This window comes from Triticum aestivum, chromosome 6B, assembly GCF_018294505.1.
Source record: "Triticum aestivum cultivar Chinese Spring chromosome 6B, IWGSC CS RefSeq v2.1, whole genome shotgun sequence".
Lineage (NCBI taxonomy): Eukaryota > Viridiplantae > Streptophyta > Magnoliopsida > Poales > Poaceae > Triticum > Triticum aestivum.
The window spans coordinates 91051245-91073143 of record NC_057810.1 but is presented as its reverse complement, the minus strand read 5'-3'; the positions used below and the strand labels follow the sequence as shown (position 1 = coordinate 91073143).

At 44.4% G+C, this 21899-nt stretch overlaps 1 protein-coding gene across 1 annotated transcript; it reads left to right on the top strand.

The window, feature by feature from the left end:
* Positions 1-16264: 16264 nt before the first annotated feature.
* LOC123135964 (uncharacterized) lies at positions 16265-21437 on the top strand. Its single transcript, XM_044555239.1, has 5 exons — positions 16265-18803; positions 18918-19068; positions 20158-20305; positions 20388-20633; positions 20978-21437. Exons 1-5 carry the CDS (start codon positions 17195-17197, stop codon positions 21239-21241), a joined length of 2418 nt encoding a protein of 805 aa, XP_044411174.1. The 5' UTR covers positions 16265-17194; the 3' UTR covers positions 21242-21437.
* The last annotated feature ends 462 nt before the right edge of the window (positions 21438-21899 follow it).

Genomic DNA, 21899 nt, shown 5'->3' with positions numbered 1-21899 from the left:
CACTTATTTTTCTATTTTTCTAAATATTCCAAAGCGGAGAAATATTGCCTTAAAAAATGTTTTGGAGTCGGTTTACTTACCGTACCACATACATATTCCTTTTCGGAGTCTGAAGCGGGCTGGAAAGTGTCCCTTATGTATTCCTCCGGGGTTACGGTTTCAATAATATTGGTTTCAACATTTATAGGATTACCTGAGATATAGTGTTTGATCCTTTGACCGTTTACCACCTTCAGATTTGAGCCTTCGAAGTTGTTGATTTTTATGGCACCGGAACGATAGACCTCCTCGATAACGTAGGGACATTCCCATTTAGAGAGAAGTTTTCCTGCAAAAAATCTTAAACGAGAGTTGTATAGCAATACATAATCACCTCCATTAAACTCACGCTTTTGTATCCTTTTGTCATGCCATCTTTTAACTTTTTCTTTAAACAACTTCGCATTTTCATAAGCTTGGGTTCTCCATTCATCAAGGGAGCTAATATCAAATAACCTCTTATCACCGGCAAGTTTGAAATCATAGTTGAGCTCTTTAATAGCCCAATATGCCTTATGTTCTAGTTCGAGGGGTAAGTGGCATGCTTTTCCATAAACCATTTTATACGGAGACATACCCATAGGATTCTTATATGCAGTTCTATAGGCCCATAATGCGTCGTCCAGTTTCTTGGACCAATTCTTTCTAGACCTATTGACAGTCTTTTGCAAAATTAATTTGAGCTCTCTATTTCTCAATTCTACTTGACCACTAGACTGCGGGTGATAAGGAGATGCAATCCTATGATTAACGGCATATTTAGCAAGCATTTTACGGAAAGCACCATGAATAAAATGTGAACCACCATCAGTCATAAGATATCTAGGGACTCCAAACCTCGGAAAAATTACTTCCTTTAGCATTTTAATAGAAGTGTTATGATCAGCACTACTAGTTGGAATAGCTTCTACCCACCTAGTAACGTAATCAACAGCAACTAAAATATGTGTGTATCCATTAGAGGCAGGAAAAGGTCCCATATAATCAAAGCCCCAAACATAAAATGGTTAAATAACAAGTGAATAATTCATAGGCATTTCTTGACGTCTACTAATATTACCAATTCTTTGACATTCATCGCAAGACAAAACAAACTTACGGGCATCCTTGAAGAGAGTAGGCCAATAAAAACCAGATTGCAATACCTTATGTGCAGTTCTATCTCCAGCATGGTGTCCTCCATAAGCTTCGGAGTGACACTTGCGTAGCATCTGTTCCTGTTCATGCTCAGGTACACAACGTCTAATGACACCATCTACTCCTTCTTTATAAAGATGTGGGTCATCCCAAAAGTAATGTCGCAAGTCATAGAAAAACTTTTTCTTTTGTTGGTATGTGAAGCTAGGTGGTATAAATTTAGCGACAATATAATTAGCATAATCAGCATACCATGGAGTGCTACGAGAAGTGCTTATGACATTTAATTGCTCATCAGGGAAGCTATCATCAATAGGTAGTGGGTCATCAAGAACATTCTCTAACCTAGATAAGTTGTCTGCAACGAGGTTCTCAGCTCCCTTTCTATCAACAATATGCAAATAAAATTCTTGTAGCAAGAGAACCCATCTAATGAGTCTAGGTTTTGCATCCTTATTTTCCATAAGATATTTAATAGCAGCATGATCAGTGTGAATAGTTACTTTAGAATCAACAATATAGGGTCTGTATTTATCACAAGCAAATACAACTGCTAAAAGTTCCTTTTCGGTAGTAGCATAATTTCTTTGAGCATTGTCTAGAGTCTTACTAGCATAATGGATAACATTTAATTTCTTATCAACTCTTTGCCCTAGAACAACACCTACAGCATAATCACTAGCATCACACATAACATCAAAGGGTAAATTCCAATCAGGTGGCTGAACAATAGGTGTAGAGACTAATGCTTTCTTAAGTACTTCAAATGCTTCTAGACAATCATCATCAAAGACAAATGGTACATCTTTTTGTAATAAATTAGTCAGAGGCCGAGAAATTTTTGAGAAGTCCTTATGAACCTCCTATAAAATCCGGCGTGACCAAGGAAACTTCTTATACCTTTGATGTCCTTGGGACATGGCATCTTTTCAATAGCATCAACCTTGGATTTATCAACTTCAATACCTCTTTCAGAAACTTTGTGCCCCAAGACAATACCTTCATTAGCCATAAAGTGGCAGTTTTCCCAATTCAAGACAAGATTCGTTTCTTCACATCTCTATAAAACTCGAGCAAGATTGCTCAAGCAATCATCAAAAGAGGAACCATAGACGGAAAAATCGTCCATAAAAACCTCACAAATTTTTTCACAAAAGTCAGAGAATATAGCCATCATGCATCTTTGAAAGGTAGCAGGTGCATTACATAAACAAAAAGGCATACGTCTATAAGCAAAAGTACAAAAAGGGCATGTAAAAGTAGTCTTTGATTGATCTTTAGCCAACACAGGTATTTGAGAGAAACCAGAATAACCATCTAGAAAGCAATAATGTGTATGTTTGCATAATCGTTCTAGCATTTGATCAATAAAATGTAAGGGGTAATGATCCTTCTTAGTAGCTTTATTTAATTTGCGGAAATCAATTACTTTCCTATAACCTGTGATAATTCTTTGCGGGATCAATTCATCTTTATCATTAGGGACAATAGTAATACCTCCCTTCTTAGGGACACAATGGACATGACTTACCCACTGACTATCAGCAACGGGATAAATTATACCTGCCTCCAGAAGCTTGAGTATTTCTTTTCTTACCACTTCTTTCATTTTAGGATTCAAACGTCGTTGAGGATCACAAACTGGTTTGGCATCCGCTTCCAAATTTATTTTATGTTGACATAGAGTGGGACTAATGCCCTTAAGATCATCAAGTGTATATCCAATAGCGGCACAGTGCTTCTTCAGAGTTTTCAATAATCTTTCTTCTTCATGCTCTGAAAGGTTAGCACTAATAATAACAGGATATATTCTCTTTTCATCAAGATAAGCATATTTAAGATTATCAGGCAACGGTTTAAGCTCAAACACGGGATCACCCTTGGGTGGAGGAGGATCCCTTAGAATTTCAACAGGCAAATTGTGTTGCAGAATAGGTTCCTGTTTAAAGAATACCTCATCTATTCCCCTTCTTTCATTCATGAACATATCATTTTCATGGTCTAGCAAATATTGTTCTAAAGGATCACTAGGAGGTATGGCAATAGAAGCAAGACCAATAATTTAGAGAAATTAAACTCATGAACCATATCATCCAAGCCAATAGTAACAACATTCTTTTTTGCAGTCTATCCTAGCATTGACAGTATTCAAGAAGTGTCTACCAAATATAATGGGACAAAAGCTATCTTGTGGAGAACCAAGAACAAGAAAATCACCGGGATATTTGGTTTTTCCCCACAAGACTTCAACATCTCTTACAATTCCCATTGCAGATATAGTATCTCTATTGGCAAGTTTAATTGTAACATCAATATCTTCCAACTCAGCAGGTGCAATATCATGCATAATTTCTCTGTATAAGTCAATGGGTATCACACTAGCACTAGCACCCATATCACATAAGCCATGATAACAATGATCTCCTATTTTAACAGAAATAACAGGCACTCCTACCACAGGTCTATGGTTATCTCTATCACAAGGTTTAGCAATTCTAGCAGTTTCACCCTGGAATTGAATAACATGCCCATCGATATTATCAGACAAGAGATCTTTAACAATAGCAATACTGGGTTCTACTTTGACTTGCTCAGGAGGTGTATAAGTTCTAATATTTCTTTTACGAACAACAGTTGAAGCTTTAGCATGATCCTTCATTCTAACAGGGAAAGGCGGTTTCTCAACATAAGAAGTGGGAACAATAGGATCATTATAAGTGATAGTCTTTTCTTCAGATTTAATAGGTGCAGCTACTTGTACTTCTATGGGAGGATGATATTTAAACCACTTCTCCTTGGGGAGATCAACATAAGTAGCAAAGGATTCACAGAAAGAAGCTACTATCTCAGAGTCAAGTCCATATTTAGTGCTAAACTTACGGAAAATATCAGTATCCATAAAAGATTTAACACAATCAAACTTAGGTGTCATACCTGACTCCTTACCTTCGTCAAGGTCCCAATCTTCAGAGTTGCGTTTAATTCTATCCAATAAATTCCATTTAAATTCGATAGTCTTCATCATAAAAGAGCCAGCACAAGAACTATCGAGCATGGTGCGATTGTTTTCAGAAAGCCGAGCATAAAAACTTTTCATAATTACTTCTCTCGAGAGCTCATGATTGGGGCATGAATATAACATTGATTTAAGCCTCCCCCAAGCTCGAGCGATGCTTTCTCCTTCGCGAGGCCAAAAATTATATATATAATTGCGATCACGATGAATAAGATGCATAGGGTAATACTTTTGATGAAATTCCAATTTCAATCTTTTATAGTTCCATGATCTCATATCATCACATAGCTTGTACCATGTCAATGCGTATCCCTTCGAAGATAAAGGGAAGGCCTTCTTCTTAACAACATCATCGGGTATACCCGCAAGCTTAAATAGTCCACAAACGTCATCCACATAGCGTAGATGTTCATCAGGATGCCTTGTTCCATCTCCTGTAAAAGTGTTAGCTAGCAGTTTTTCCATCATACCCAAAGGAATCTCAAAAGGAGTCTCATTTTCAATAGGTTCAGTAGGTTGAGTAGGTTGAGGAGCAACTCTTTGCTCTACTGGACGGGGTGAAGATACCCCGAACAAGCCCCTGAGAGAATTACTTTCCATAGTAACAAGTGACAGAAAATTTCAGCACACTAAATAAATTTTTCCTTACCAAATTCCACCTGCCAAAGTCGCTTCACTCCCTGGCAACGGCGCCAGAAAAGAGTCTTGATGACCCACAAGTATACAGGATCTATTGTAGTCCTTTCGATAAGTGAGAGTGTCGAACCCAACGAGGAGCAAAAGGAAATGATAAGCGGTTTTCAGCAAGGTATTCTCTGCAAGTACTGAAATAAGTGGTAATAGATAGTTTTGTGATAAGATAAATTCTAACGAGCAACAAGTGACAAAAGTAAATAAAGTGCAGCAAGGTGGCCCAATCCTTTTTGTAGCAAAGGACAAGCCTGGACAAACTCTTATAATAGGAAAAGCACTCCCGAGGACACATGGGAATATCGTCAAGCTAGTTTTCATCATGCTCATATGATTCGCGTTCGGTACTTTGACAATTTGATACGTGGGTGGACCGGTGCTTGGGTACTGCCCTTACTTGGACAAGCATCCCACTTATGATTAACCTCTATTGCAAGCATCCGCAACTACAACAAAAGTATTAAGGTAAACCTAACCATAGCATGAAACATATGGATCCAAATCAGCCCCTTACGAAGCAACGCATAAACTAGGGTTTAAGCTTTTGTCACTCTAGCAACCCATCATCTACTTATTACTTCCCAATGCCTTCCTCTAGGCCCAAATAATTGTGAAGTGTTATGTAATCGATGTTCACATAACACCACTAGAGGCTAGACAACATACATCTCATCAAAATATCGAACGAATACCAAATTCACATGACTACTAATAGCAAGACTTCTCCCTTGTCCTCAGGAACAAACGTAACTACTCACAAAGCATATTCATGTTGATAATTAGAGGGGTAATAATGTGCATAAAGGATCTGAACATATGATCTTCCACCAAATAAACCAACTAGCATCAACTACAAGGAGTAATCAACACTACTAGCAACCTACTAGCACCAATCCCGGACTTGGAGACAAGAATTGGATACAAGAGATTAACTAGGGTTTGGAGATGAGATGGTGCTAGTGAAGATGTTGATGGAGATTGCCCTCTCCCGATGAGAGGAGCATTGGTGATGATGATGGTGATGATTTCCCCATCCCGAAGGGAAGTGTCCCCGGCAGAACAGCTCTGCCGGAGCCCTAGATTGGTTCCGCCAAGGTTCCGCCTCGTGGCGGCGGAGTCTCGTCCCGAAAGGTTGCCTTCTATTTTTTCCTCATCGAAAGACTTCATATAGGAGAAGATGGGTGTCGGAGAGCCACCAGGGGGCCCACGAGGTAGGGGGCGCACCCCCCACCATCGTGAGCAGGGTGTGGGCCCCCTGGCCTTCATCTTTGGCGATGATTTTTATTTATTTATTTTAAGATATTCTGTGGAGTTTCAGGACTTTTGGAGTTGCGCAGAATAGGCCTCCAATATTTGCTCCTGTTCCAGCCCAGAATTCCAGCTGCCGGCATTCTCCCTCTTCATGTAAACCTTGTAAAATAAGAGAGAATAGCCATAAGTATTGTGACATAACGTGAAATAACAGCCCATACTGCAGTAAATATTGATATAAAAGCATGATGCAAAATGGACGTATCAGTTAGCTAGCAGTTTTTCCATCATACCCGAAGGAATTTCAAAAGGAGTTTCATTTTCAATAGGTTCAGTAGGTTGAGGAGCAACTCTTTGCTCTACTGGACGAGGTGAAGATACCCCGAACAAGCCCCTCAGAGAATTACTTTCCATAGTAACAAGTGACAGAAAATTTCAGCACACTATATAAATTTTCCTTTACCAAAGGCGCTACACTCCCGGCAACGGCGCCAGAAAAGAGTCTTGATGACCCACAAGTATAGGGGATCTATCGTAGTCCTTTCGATAAGTAAGAGTGTCGAACCCAACGAGGAGCAGAAGGAAATGATAAGCGGTTTTCAACAAGGTATTCTCTGCAAGTACTGAAATAAGTGGTAACAGATAGTTTTGTGATAAGATAAATTGTAACGAGCAACAAGTAACAAAAGTAAATAAAGTGCAGCAAGGTGGCCCAATCCTTTTTGTAGCAAAGGACAAGCCTGGAAAAACTCTTATAATAGGAAAATTGCTCCCGAGGACACATGGGACTATCGTCAAGCTAGTTTTAATCACACTCATACGATTCGCGTTCGGTACTTTGGTAATTTGATATGTGGGTGGACCGGTGCTTGGGTGCTATTCTTACTTGAACAAGCATCCCACTTATGATTAACCTCTATTGCAAGAATCCACAACTACAACAAAAGTATTAAGGTAAACCTAACCATAGCATGAAACATATGGATCCAATCAGCCCCTTACGAAGCAACGCATAAACTAGGGTTTAAGCTTCTGTCACTCTAGCAAACCATCATCTACTTATTACTTCCCAATGCCTTCCTCTAGGCCCAAATAATGGTGAAGTGGTATGTAGTCGACGTTCACATAACACCACTAGAGGCTAGACAACATACATCTTATCAAAATATCGAACGAATACCAAATTCACATGTCTACTAATAGCAAGACTTCTCCCTTGTCCTCAGGAACAAACGTAACTACTCACAAAGTATATTCATGTTCATAATCAGAGGGGTAATAATATGCATAAAGGATCTGAACATATGATCTTCCACCAAATAAACCAACTAGCATCAACTACAAGGAGTAATCAACACTACTAACAACCTACTAGCACCAATCCCGGACTTGGAGACAAGAATTGGATACAAGAGATGAACTAGGGTTTGGAGATGAGATGGTGCTGGTGAAGATGTTGATGGAGATTGCCCTCTCCCAATGAGAGGATCATTGGTAATGACGTTGGTGATGATTTCCCCCTCCCGGAGGGAAGTGTCCCCGGCAGAACAGCTCTGCTGGAGCCCTAGATTGGTTCCGCCAAGGTTCCGCCTCGTGGCGGTGGAGTCTCGTCCCGAAAGGTTACTTGATGTTTTTTCTCATAGAAAGACTTCATATAGGAGAAGATGGGCGTCGGAGAGCCACCAAGGGGCCCACGAGGTAGGGGGCGCGCCCTAGGGGGGCGCCCCCCACCCTCGTGAGCAGGGTGTGGGCCCCCTGGCCTTCATCTTTGGCGATGATTTTTCTTTATTTATTTTAAGATATTCCATGGAGTTTCAGGACTTTTGGAGTTGCGCAGAATAGGTCTCCAATATTTGCTCCTTTTCCAGCCCAGAATTCCAGCTGCCGGCATTCTCCCTCTTCATGTAAACCTTGTAAAATAAGAGAGAATAGCCATAAGTATTGTGACATAACGTGAAATAACAGCCCATAATGCAATAAATATTGATACAAAAGCATGATGCAAAATGGATGTATCAGCGGCGCGCACGGACCAGCTAGCTGCCCCTGCCGGCGTCCGATGAGCGGGCCGGCGTTCAACGAGCGTGTCAGTGAGGATCTGGCTGGGGCGGCAAGGCGGCTTCTTGGTCGCGGTCGCAGCTGTGTCCGGGGGGAGCGGGTGTGGGAAGCAGCCCGTTCCCCAGTGGCAAGATGGCGGTGGCGGGTGACGTGGGAGGTGGCGGCGTTGCTCACTGGATGTTGCGGGCGCCGGCAGTTGGTAGAGTCACCGGAAAAATAGGCGGCGACGACAAAGGAGGTGGGCGTGGTTGCTGTTGGATGGGGGGTAGGCCAATGTGCCACCGACCAGCGGGCCCGGTGGGAGAAGAAGGCGAGCATGCGTCCGTCTCATGTCCGCGCCGACGCAAATCCGGCTCAAAAATGGGCCAGGAATGAGTCGCCCGCAGACAAAAAGTGAACGCGCGTCCAATTGGCTCAGCGCGTTGGGCCGATTTTTGTGTCCACGCCAATCCAAATGGACGCCAGCGGACGACATGGGGTCGCCCGTTGGAGTTGCTATTAACGCGAACGCTTTCTCTTATCTGATGTAAAACTGATCTTGATATTGTTGGAAATATGAGCAATTTATCATATGATTTTATTAACGGAAATACTGAATAAAGCATGACTAAAATAGCAGAGATAAAGCAAGTCATGCGATCTGACAGAGAGAAGGTAAATATCATCTTCACATATGAACTGTAGGCAAACATATCTAGGGCAAGCAGCATATATGAAGTAGAGCCTAATATATGTAGGGCAAACAATAGAACAAGGAACTGTGACATGACCTCTAACAGAAAGAGTAAGAACACGCACGGGACAACATCAGTAGCGGTAGCACTGGACTTGGGATCGGTGTCCTTGGCAGCAATGTCGTCGAGGAGGTTGTCGACGTCAGGGAAGAAGTCGTCGTCGGGGAAGTAGTCGTCGGAGTCCGTGACGAAGAAGTGGAGTCAGTAGTCGCGCAGAGCGCTCCCAAAAACCTTATCACCCTTCTCCCGTACAGGACTTAAAAGGTGCGGTTTCGGAGGCCTACTGTCCCGACCTGCGGTGCACGCCTCAAGTCGGGATGGGGAAGATCGTAGCAGTAGCGCAGTGCTCAGGAACCGATGGCGAGAGAAGGAAGTAGTTCTGGTGCCTCTCCTTGAGAGGAGCGACCTCCCTTTTATAGGCGCAAGAGAAGGAGGCGAGAGGCTGCGCCGGGAGCTGAAGGGAACGCGGGAGACGAAACGAACAGGCAGCAGCCGAAGAGGTGCGCCGTTCGGATTCAGTGTCCACTACAGAAAAACATTTCAGCTTCCGAGTGACCTTTCGTATACCCGTAGTGTGTGGCAAAAATTTAGACATCGGCTCGGCTCATTCCCGCAACCCGCGGCGCGGCGCGGCGCGGCGTGACGAGGCGAGGCGTGGCGTGGCGAGGCGGGCTGCGGAGGAGGAGCGCGCGTGGATGTCCCTCTTGCTCTCATGCTCATACAAGTGGGGAAAGAACCTCCCTTATAAAGAGGTCCAACTCCCTCTAAACTAGCAATGTGTGACTAAACTTTAGTTCCACCTCTTGCATTGCATGAATGGGCTGCGTGGGCCTCTAGGATTTATTAGGAATGTCTGAAACTGCTATTGGGCTAGGCCCAAATAGACAAAAATTCCAGCAATCCCCCACCAGATCCCAGAGGCACACAAAATTTGCCTTTGGTTCCAAAACACTATTTTATATACCGGTACTGTAGTGGAGACTGTTAAGTTGAACTTCCACCTAGAACTCTATGCTACACTAGTAAGCAACTTGAACAGTGGAATGAGCCTTGAACTGCAAGTTTTCTGCGAATCTAGCTTCACACAAAGCCTTGACCGATACGTGGCTACCGTGGGTCTTCCCCGTGGGTGGAGCTTATGCGTCATACTCTGAGACCTTTCATGAGTTTACTAGAGAGAACCCTACTCTCATAGATTGCGACGTTTAACAATCAGACTCATATAGGTGCATTCTTCAAAAGATGTTCTGCAGGACAACATCTCTGCTTCAAAGAGACACTTAGAACACATTAAGATATACATCAACCTGCCATGCAGATTATGAGAGTATTGCATCTTCATGGAGTGGTATTTTTAACAGTAAGGGTACTCTCCTCCCAGTTGACCAACAGCTTGTATTCCACATCTAATTCATGGGATCTCCGACCATAAAGAATAGGTTAGCACTGTGAACAACTCATATTGTGGGTCTCATACCCATCTCCCTCGATGCATTATCTATCACATTACGTGATAGACCCTTAGTAAAAGGATCTGCCAGATTTTTAAACGTTTGGATATGACCCAATGCAATAACTCCGGAGTTTCTCATTTTTGTGACAGACTTTAACCTTCTCTGAACGTGTCTTGATGACTTCATGTTATCCTTTGAGCTGTTCACTTTCGTAATCACAGTTTGATTGTCGCAGTTCATAAGGATATCCGGTACAGGTTTCTCAACAATGGGCAAGTCATTCAAGAGCCGGCGAGCCAATCTTCTTCGACCGTAGCTGTATCTAATGCTGTGAGTTCTGCTTCCATTGTTGACCTCGTTAAGATGGTCTGCTTGCAAGACTTCCAAGAAACAGCACCACCTCCATGAGTGAATACATATCCGCTCGTGGCCTTTATCTTATCAGCATCTGAGATCCACTTTGAGTCACTATACCCTTCAAGCACCTTTGGGTGCCCAGTGTAGTGAATTCCATAATTTGCAGTGCCTTTCAAATAAAGCAAAACTCTCTCTAGATGCACATCTCCTGGTTTTGAGACAAACCGACTCAGTTTGCTAACAACAAAAGAGATGCCAGGTCTTGTAGCACTGGCTAAGTACATGAGCGAGCCAATAATCTGAGAATATTTTAATTGGTCTCTAGCAATTCTTTGATTCTTTCGAAGCAACACACTAGCATCATATGGTGTTGGAGAGGGCTTGCAGTCATTGTAGCCAAAGCGACTCAAGATCTTTTCCACATAGTGAGATTGAAGCAATGTAATCCCACCATCATCGTCCCTCAACAACTTGATGTTCAGAATGACATCAGCAACTCCTAAATCCTTCATCTCAAAACAGCGAGATAGGAAATCCTTGACCTCCTTAATAACATTCAGATTTGTTCTGAAAATCAGTATCTCATCAATGTACAAGCAAAGGATAACTCCGTCACCCCCACCATGGCGATAGTACACACATTTGTCAGCTTCGTTCACAACAAAGCCTGCAGCTGTTAAAGTTCTTTCAAACTTCTCATGCCACTGTTTGGGTGCTTGCTTGAGTCCATACAAATACTTCAGCAACTTGCACACTTTCCCTTCCTGACCATCTATTACAAACCCATCTGGTTGTTCCATATTAATTTCCTCGTCCAACTCTCCATTTAGGAAAGCAGTCTTAACATCCATTTGATCAACGAGAATACCATGTGAGGCAGCTAGTGAAAGTAGAACTCGAATAGTGGTCAATCGAGCACAGGTGAGTAAGTATCAAAGAATTCTTCACCTTCCTTTTGGGTATAACCCTTAGCCACGAGACGAGCCTTGTACTTTTCAATAGTACCATCAGGCCTAAGCTTCTTTTTGAATACCCATTTGCATCCTATAGGTTTTCACCCATAAGGACGATCAGTTATCTCCCAAGTTTCATTCGCCAAGATGGAACCCATCTCGCTACGAACTGCTTCCTTCCAGTAGTCAGCATCTTCAGATGTATAGGCCTCTGAAATAGAACTGGGAGTGTCATCTATGAGATACACAAGAAAACCATCACCAAAGGACTTTGCAGTCCTCTGTCTCTTGCTCCTAGTAGGAACTTTATTGTTCTCCTCCACAGGACTTTCAAAGCGTTCCATCGAAATGGTTGGTTTAGTAATTGTAACTGGTTCCTGATTCGATGAACTAGGCATCTCCTGATTAGATGAGGTAGTCATATCCTTCATGGGAAAGATATCTTCAAAGAAAGTCGCATCATTCGACTCCATGATCGTACCGACATGCATGTCAGGTACCTCGGATTTTACAACCAAGAATCTATAACCAATATTATGAAAAGCATATCCCAAGAAAACACAATCCACAGTCTTTGGTTCAAGCTTCCGCTTCTTTGGAATTGGCACATTGACTTTCGCCAAACAACCCCATGTTCGTAGATAAGAGAGCTTTAACCTTTTCTTCTCCCATTCCTCGAATGGAGTTATCTCTTTGTTCTTTGTGGGAACTCGGTTTAGGACATGACATGCAGTCAATATCGCCCCCCACCATGCCTTGGAGAGACCCGATGTGTCTAACATGATGTTAACCAAATCAGTTAGAGTAACTGAGGTGAATAGGGAGGCGTCCTCTCATGGATTATACCATGTTCCGCACAAAAGGAATCAAATTCATTTGAGAAATATTCTCCACCACGATCGGACCTAAGCCTCTTGATCTTTCGATCAAGTTGGTTTTTTGCTTCAGCTTTATAGATCTTGAAATAGTTCAAAGCCTCATCCTTAGATTTTAGAAGATACACATGACAGTATCTAGTGAAGTCATCAATTAACGTCATAAAATACTTCTTTCCACCTTTTGTGAAAACACCATTCATTTCACATAAATCTGAATGTATGAGCTCTAATGGTGCAAGATTTCTCGTTTCCGCAGTCACATGAGACTTACGAGGTTGCTTAGCTTGCACACACACTTGACACTTAGATCCCTTGACAGTGGTGAAACTAGGGATTAAGTTCAACTTCGCTAGTCGCGACATGCAACCAAAGTTAACATGACAAAGACGTGAATGCCACACATTTGATTTACTATCGTTGCAAACATGATTAACAACTTTATTGCAAACGTCTGATGAGGGTAAACGAAACAGGCCTCCTGACTCATAGCCTTTACCAAAGGAGGTTCCATACTCGACTGTGCCAACACCATGAACAGAAGCACCTTTTTTTCTTGTCAGAACACTCAAGAGAGGAGCGCGCGTGGATGTCCCTCTTGTTCTCATGCTCATACAAGTGGAAAAAAAACCTCCTTTATAAAGAGGTCCAACTCCCTCTAAACTAGCAATGTGGGACTAAACTTTAGTTCCACCTCTTGCCTTGCACGAATGGGCTGCGTGGGCCTCTAGGATTTATTAGGAATGTTTGAAATTGCTATTGGGCTAGGTCCAAATAGACAAAAATTCCAGCAGATATAAGATTCATGTTGCGGAATCCGATGGCTATAAGGTAGTGTGCTGGAAAACGTACCCCAGAATGCCAGCCAGATAGTATTCCGATAAAGCAAGTTCCCATATCTTTACCTAATATTAAAGGGAGGATTATTTCTTCACTTTTTTTGGTCCATGGGCGTTTTTCGTGCGTCATCTATTTTTAGTCCTTCGTACAATTTTTTCGTTATACGTAAAAAAAATTGCTTCAAATCTAAAATAATTTGCATTACAAGAACTTGAACCCTGCCCGCTTAGTTAGATCCCGCAAGCACCAGCCAGGCCACCTAGCTAACCTGTTGTTGGAGAAAGGAAAGGAGGATACCTTTTTATGTTGGCATTTTTTACGTGTTCCTCTGTCAACTCTAAACTACCAGGACGCAACCAACTGAGCTAGATTATTGGTCTGTGACAATATTGGATTCATTTAGTAGTTAAATAGCCCACGTCGCTTCTATATATTTAATGGTACCGATTAATCCCACCTCACTTCTTTAGATAAAATCTTACCGATTTGAATACATCCATGAGTAGTACTAGCAAACATGCCCGTGCGTTGCTATGGGGCGGAGGGGCAGTGGTTCGAGAGAGAGGGGTGCCCGGAGGACTTCCACGTAGTGCATTTTTCTCGACTTTGAAGCACATTTTTCAAGAGTTTAGTTACTAATTTAAATATTTTGAAGTAAGAGCACATATGATGTTTTTCGTCTGTCTTCAACATGACATCGTAGATTAGACTGTCAATATATAGTGACAACGCCTACTAAAAATATCATACACGCAACACTTATGTTGAGTGCACCGATATCGCACAAATAAAATGTTGCATACTTTGCCTAGCGCCCAACCATATTGTGTGTGTGCTATCCACAAAGTCCTTCTCTATAGATGTACTAACTTCGTTACCTGTCGCAATATATGAAGGATTCTTCATCGGAATTGAATCTTTGCTTCGTGTGTTGTGCCTCAATTCACGGCTATCTTCTAGCTTTTTTCTCTGGTTGCATATTGGTGTATTTCTGCAAAAAAAATAAAATTTGAGGAATCAACCGGGGGGGGTGTATTTTTCATGCACACTTTTTTATCTTCTGTGTTGACGCCATGTTTGCATATTTCTTCTTTACTTTTGTGTCTTTTTTAACTGGGTCGAATCTTTTATTATTTGTTAAGTTGATAGGCTTGCGTTTTTTCAGTTTTTAGTTGAAGCAATTTAGAAAGCAGAAAAATGATAACACAAACAGATGCAAATCCAACGTCTAGAAGAAAAAAATAGAACCAAACCCGGCAATGCACCGCGAGAAACAAATGATCAGGATGGACGCGTGCATGCATCACACGCCGGCGACGCGTATCGTTTGGCCGCACGCACCGCTGTCCATTCCTCCAAGCTTATCTTCTCACCCTCCCAATCATCCCCTATCTTATCTCTCCCCAACGCACTCCCTCCTCTGTCCGGCGAGGACCATGCGCAGCACTCCCCCTCTCAACGGCCGCCACTGTAGGAGTACTAAAGAAAATATACCCTCCTCTCGCCCTCGTTTGCATCTACTACTCCAAGAACACACTAAATCAAGGGGAGCGCGCAGAGAAGCCATGGTGCATCCAGTGGCGGAGGCCGACGAGCGGAGCCCCTTTGGCCGGCTCACCACGGAGGCGTACTGCGCGCGCCACGGCGTCACGCACTCCTCCTCCACATTGGTCAACCCGCGGGGGCTCCGCATCTTCACGTAGCGCTGGGCGCCCCCGTCCTCGGCGCCATCGCCTTCGTCCACGGCTTCACCGGCGAGTCCAGCTGGATGGTCCTGCTCACCGCCGTCCACTTCGCCAAGCAGGGCTTCGCCATCGCTGCCGTCGACCACCAGGGGCACGGCTTCTCCGAGGGCTTCCAGGCCCACATCCCGGACATCGGCCCCGTGCTCGACGACTGCGAGGCCGGCTTCGCCCCCTTCCGCGCTGACTACCCTCCCCCGCTGCTCTGCTTCCTCTACGGGGAGTCCCTCGGCGGCGCCATCGCGCTGCTGCTGCACCTCACCAAATCAGACACAGGTGTCGCGCGCGCGCGAGCATCGCACCGCCCAGGGCCCGCAGCCCGCAGGCACTGAAGCAAGATGTGGACGCCCGCATCGTTCCGCTGCAGCCGCCGTCGCTGGGTCCAGGGCAGCACCTCCTTCGTGTCGCCCGTCAAACCACCGCCCCGGCCCCGGCGCCACCCGCAACAGCCCGACGCCGTGCTGCCGCGCCCGAACCCGGCGAGGCGGCCTCCATTCTCCCAAGCGAGCACGCCTTCCATCTTATCGTCTTCCGCCGCGACGCCTCGCCCCAAGCGAGAAGGCCAGCCGCCGGGACGCCTCGCCCCCTTCCTAGGCTCGGGCGGCGCGGACGCCCGCCGCGACACCTCTCCCCTTCCTTGGCTACCGCGGCGACGCCTCGCCCATTCCTGGGCTCGGGCGGCGCGGACGCCGCCGGCAAGATGCGGTGGTGGAGGACGGCGCGCAGGCGCCGGCGGCGAGCGGCGTGCCCGGCGGTGGAGTACGGCAATGTATAAGCCGCGGCGGAGAACGGCAATGGACGCAGGGGGCTTTTTGCAAAATCCAACCGTTTTTTCAGGACCACACATTAAATAGGACTGCGGGTTGATTTCCAGAAAAACAGAGGTCCTTTTTACAAAAGTTCCTTGACGACGGACGACCAGAAGCGATCGCTGCTTTATTAGTATATATATATATATATATATATATATATATATATATATATATATATATATATATAGGTAAAGATGAAGAAACAACAAGAGAAAGAGCCAACGATACTGGAAGGAATAAAGCTCACCTTGCCTAAAGAAGGAAATGAATTAATCAGGATTTCCTTGAAGGAATTAAACTCGCCTTGCTATTAGAAGGAAGCGAATTAATCGGAGAAGGGAAGGATTAAAATTTGCAGCACGGGTACAATACGACATGTTGACACGTCGTGAACATGCACGTAAGTAAAGCAAGCTCCTTTTTTTCTCGGTATATTCAAAAGAAACTAAATTAACAAGGCATTCCCTAGAATTATTTATACGCAAGCATGCAGACATTCGTTGAATATATGCATCACGCGAGCACCCATAATATACAAGTGCTTCTGTATGCATCTTTTTTGAGGTGTTCATGTCTCACAACAAGTTTTCTTATGTATATATTATGCATGCATATGGGATAACTCATAATGCAACATAACAGTTAATGTCTCATAACAAGTTAGTTATGCAATTTGATAGAGCTATCCGAGAAGATTTCACATGAGAAAAATGTCCCAGGTTTAGAAAAAATAATTAATATAATTATTCATGTTTCCGGTTTTCAATTTTTGATTAATGAACCCGTCATAACGGTTAACCCAATATCACAAGCCCTTCTGTCTCTCCGCTACATATGTCTCGTATTAAGCGCAGACAATTAGTACACCATCGTCAGTGGAAAGCATATGACATAGTGGAGGTCAAGATAAAATAGAAAAGTTGCAAACCAAACAATCCATACATTTGTTAGCAGTTTTGCAAAAAGGAATTGGCTGAAAGTGCAATTCTTTTTCATGTTAGGAAGAATTGATACTTATTCGGTTAGGGGAGTGTGATATTTTTTTTTTCCCGTTGCAACGCATGGGCATATGTGCTAGTGAATGAAAAAAGAAAAGAAAAGAAAAGAAAAATCGACGCAATTAGTTGTGGTACGCTGAGCTGGTAGCAGCTCCGTTTTCTCTCGAGTCCTCTCAGGTCTGAAGGCATCGGCGGCGTCATCGTCGCGTCAGTTCCGATTCCAATCCACAGCCCAGCCATGTCCACGCCGGCCAGTCTCCCGCCGCCGGCCCCCGCCGCCACGCCCCTCACCGACCTCCTCGAGTCACCCACCTTCGCGCCCCCCGCGCCAGCGCCCCCGCCTCCCACCCCCGCCGCCATCCTCACCGCGTGGTCGCACCTCCGCAGCGCCGCTCCCTCCCCTGCGGTCACCCTCTCCGCCCTCGAGACCCTCCACCTGCACCGCCGCTCGCTCCGCCTCAGCTCCGCGCACCTCGAGCTGCTCCTGCCGCTTCTCCCGCTCCACCCGCGCCTCGTCTCCCCGCTGCTCGCCACCTGCCCGCGTCTCCTCCCCAACTATTCGCTCCCCTTTGCCTCCCTCCCTCTCGCCCCTCGGCTCCTCCTCCTGGGCACGCTCGCCACCGCCAAGAGCTCCAAGAATTCCACCAGCAATGGCACCTCAGGGAGCCCCAGCACGGGGAATCTCGGGAGCGACCATGGTGGCGACGACCCCATTGTGGCTGTGAGTCGCATTCTAGAGAATACGGAGCAGGGCAGTGAGACCAGCGATGTTATTGACCACCTTGCGCTTGCTGGTATTGGCCATGCCCTGGCATGTGCAGATGAGCTGCACTTTGGAAGGATCCTTGTGTCCCTGGTTAGGATTTGCGGCAGGATCGGGGATGTAGGTGTTGGTGTTAGGGTGCTTAAGCTGGTGGATTGGCTGGTGTCGGGGTTCGTCGAGTCGAGGAGGATGCGCAAGGTTCAGGTTCTGTTCGAGGTAATTTCGCCGGAGAAGTGCGAGAGCGAGGGTTATGTGCTGTTTCCGGCGGTGATGGCGGCTTGCGGTGGACTACGGGCATTGAGGGTTGCTTCGGTGAGACATCGCTTGGACTTTGCCCCAAAATTGAAGGACGCTCCTGAGTGGACCATTCGTTTTGCAGCTAAGAGGGCAACTGTAGAAGGGAGGCATGACGATGATCAGCGACGTGTCCTTCTTCAGTGTGTTGCATTAGGTTTGACACAGTGTGGGCCGGTAGCGTCTAATGATTCAGTGTTACAGTGTGTTCTTATGGCACTGCTGGAGGAGCTCCTTCCTCTTCCATGTCTGCTTAGGATCTCAGTTAAGAGTCCAGATGGAAATTCAGCTGAGCTTGCCAAGAATCAGGTCAAGCAACACCAGGATAGTGTCCTTTTCAAAGAAGCAGGGCCAGTGACTGGGGTTCTGTGCAATCAGTATTCATTTGCTGATGAGAAGACTAAAGATTATGTTGAAACTCGTGTATGTGAATATGCGCAAGAGCTGTATCATCATCTTCGTGCAGCAGTGTTGCTGCACCAGACGAAACGGAATGATTTGCTTGCTGAGATTGATAAGATTGCTGAGGCAGCATTTTTTATGATTGTAAGCTTTGCAGCAGAGGTTGCAAAACACAGGTTGGATGCAAACTCCTCAGGGGGGTTACAGCCAGAGGTTGCTGTTAGGATCTTGGTGGAATTCTCTTGTGTGGAACATCTGAGACGTTTGCGTCTTCCTGAGTACACTGAAGCAATCCGGCGTGCTGTTGTTGTTAATCAGGATAATGCGGCAGCCAGTGCTTTATTCGTTGAGTCAATGCCTTCATGTGCTGAATTGACAACCAAACCAGGTTATTTAATGCCACTCTCCTAATCTCCTTGTGCCATTATGATTAAAACTTCTCATGTGATTGCTTAGATGTGCTTGCAGCTGTTGATTAAAGTGGAGCTTTGGTATATTGTAGATTTACTAACCTTGGATGGAACAAGATATATCTGTTACGCGGATGAGGTTCAGACGTCACGCATATTGTTTTATCTGCGGGTTATGCCTACTTGTATTAGCCTTATTCCAGCTGATCTAATTCGGGATAAATTAGCTCCGGTCGTATTCCTGTATCCTTTATAGACACCACTACTATTTGTCTTACTATTTATTTTTGATAGAATTCCTTATTTGATACTCCCTCTGTCCCATAATTTAAGACGTTTTCTGACACTACACTAGAGTCAAAAAACGTCTTACATTATGGGACGGAGGGAGTACTAGATAAAAATGTGCTTCCCTATTTGACCCTGGAAAAAAATTCTTCCTTATTTGGCACTCGGTCTAAATTTCTTTCTGGGGTAAAACTGTCTTTTCAGTTCTCACTTAAGGGCCTGTTTGGGACTGCTCCACTGCACCAAATCCACTTTGGAGCAAATTCACCTAGGAGTTGCAGCTTCTCCAAAGAGCAGTTTATCCTGTTTGGCTTCCAGCTTCAAGAATAAGAAAATTTGGTGGGAAAGGTCTATTTGGCTGGGTGACGTGGGGAAATAAAACAAAGGCGTATCCACTTACTGGTGGTAGTGCTGGGTAATTTCCCACCAAGTCCACAAGGACTCTTCGAACTAGAGTTTTTGGAGCACCCCTGAAGAGCTTCACAAAAAATAGGAAGTTGTACCCCAGATTCTTGTTTTTTTCTCAGAGCGGGATATCATGGAGTTACCCCGTTTGGCTTGCGTTTTTTAGAGCGGAGCAGTCCCAAACAGGCCCTTAATATCGTTAGTAGCCATAATTGACGGCAGTGGCACATTAGGGGGAAAAGACAGACCTCTGCTGCTGCCGCCATACAGGTTAGGGGTCAGGATTGAGGGAGGGCGAGTTCTTTTTTACTGCATACTTTTTTTTTTGACTCTAGGGAGAGCGAGTTAGGTCGTTGTTCGGGGCAGTTTGGTTCCTGCTATCCTTTTTTTCCAGCGTTATACATCAGGGGTAAAGCCGTTGTTTCAGCTCTCACTTAACACCATTGGTAGGCTGGTAGCCAAAATGGCGGAAGTGAAAAAATAGTCCGAGCGTCAAATAGGGAATAAACTTTTTTTGCAGGGCCAAATAGGGAGGCACATTTTTATCTAGTGTCAAATAAGGAATTCTCTCTTTGTTTTTCTCATTGGGTTATCTTGATTTTGATATACAAAATTGCCGCCCTTAATGCAATTTGTTAGATACATACAACATTCGAATGAAAAAATAACACGTGCTGTACACTCGGTGATGGTATCATTCCTGTCATCTGGCAATGATACTGATCAGGATGATCGAGTGGCTTTGAAAGAGCAAGTCGCCTTTGATTATATTAGGAGATCCTTGGAGGTAGTTCATTCAAAACCCTTTTTCATACTTTTAGTTCCTAATTAGGCGACTGACTAATTTCTCTACTTATCTCATTTAATAGGCTTATCCTGGGGTAACTCCATTTGATGGATTAGCATCAGGAGTTGTTGCACTTGTTCGGCACCTTCCTGCAAAGAGCCCTGCCATTCTGTTTTGTATCCATAGCCTTGCTGTGAAGGCTAAAGATCTTTGCAGTACTGCAATGGTTCAGGACAGATCATTATGGAGGTCATGGGAAGAAAGCACAGAGCCCTGCAAGAAAGTATTGGACTTGTTGCTACGGCTCATCTTCCTTGTTGATATTCAGGTAAGCTAAGATCACAATGTTATTACTTTCTGATGGTGTGTAGGGCAGTAACTCCTCTGAAATACGGGTTGGTGGTGCTTATCTCCTTTATGACATTCAGAATATGGCCAATCAATCCGCGAGGACACACCGAACCTTTTTCCCAATAGCAGAGATTGCAAACATCATTAGCTTCAAAACCCTATCGAGTATTTTCATTCGCTGACTTGATTGATTGATATAAAGATCTGCCTTTGACCCTAAATCACATTATTCCATGATTTCCTACTACGCATGCAGCACTGCTACCTGTAGAGACCCTGCAGATTTTATTCCCTCAACACTCTTTTCTCCTGTTTCTGCAGTCATTCTCTTATCTGCTCAAGGAGCTGGCGGAATTTGTCACCTCGCTGCCAAAGGAAGGCCAGGATGTGCTCCTCGATGACATGCACGCCCATGTCGCGGAATCTGACGATGTTGTACGGAAGCCTGTGCTCGTGTCGTGGTTGCAGTCCCTATCATACATAAGCTCACAAGCTGATGTTCGTGAATCTCGTAATAACGCGAAAAATGCTCGTTCTGCGGGTGGGGTTGAGCTGAGCCTGAACAGAACTATTGCACGCTTGTGACACTATCTTGCTCATGCTTGTCGAGCTTGATCATACTTGTTGTACATTAACAGTGCATAGAATAGAATGAGATAGATGCATGTTGCAAGTATAGTACTGCCTTTTTCATCTTGACATCATGCCGGTACGTATTTGTTTATCTGATTCAACATTTTGAGACAAGTGTTACAATGACAATACGAGAGATTTAATGATTCGTGTTCCTTGAATCTGAAATGCTTCATGGACATCTCCAGCCAAAGGGTGATCCATGCTAAATCCAAACACAAATCAAGTTGAGATACACCGCACATTATTTTTTGGAAATGGCAGTTATCTTGCATTCATTAAGAAGAAAAGAGTTGTTCACTGGAAATGGCAGTTATCTTGCATTCATTAAGAAGAAAAGAGTTGTTCACAACTGCTGGGCGCACCCAAGTAACTCCACACACACCACTGCAAAGAGGGTCTCATCGAGACAGCACGCAGGCATCATTCGCCATCACTCCTCCCATTTTCGCCATCCCTAAACCCTGAAGCAAACGACTTCGCCGTAGGCGATCGTCGACCCAACCAACACTGAAGAGGCCGCACATTATCAAGATGCATCACCAACAGAAGTTAGATTCAGTTATCTGAATGAGCAAACAAGGATCTTTCCCTTTTACTTCTCTCAATA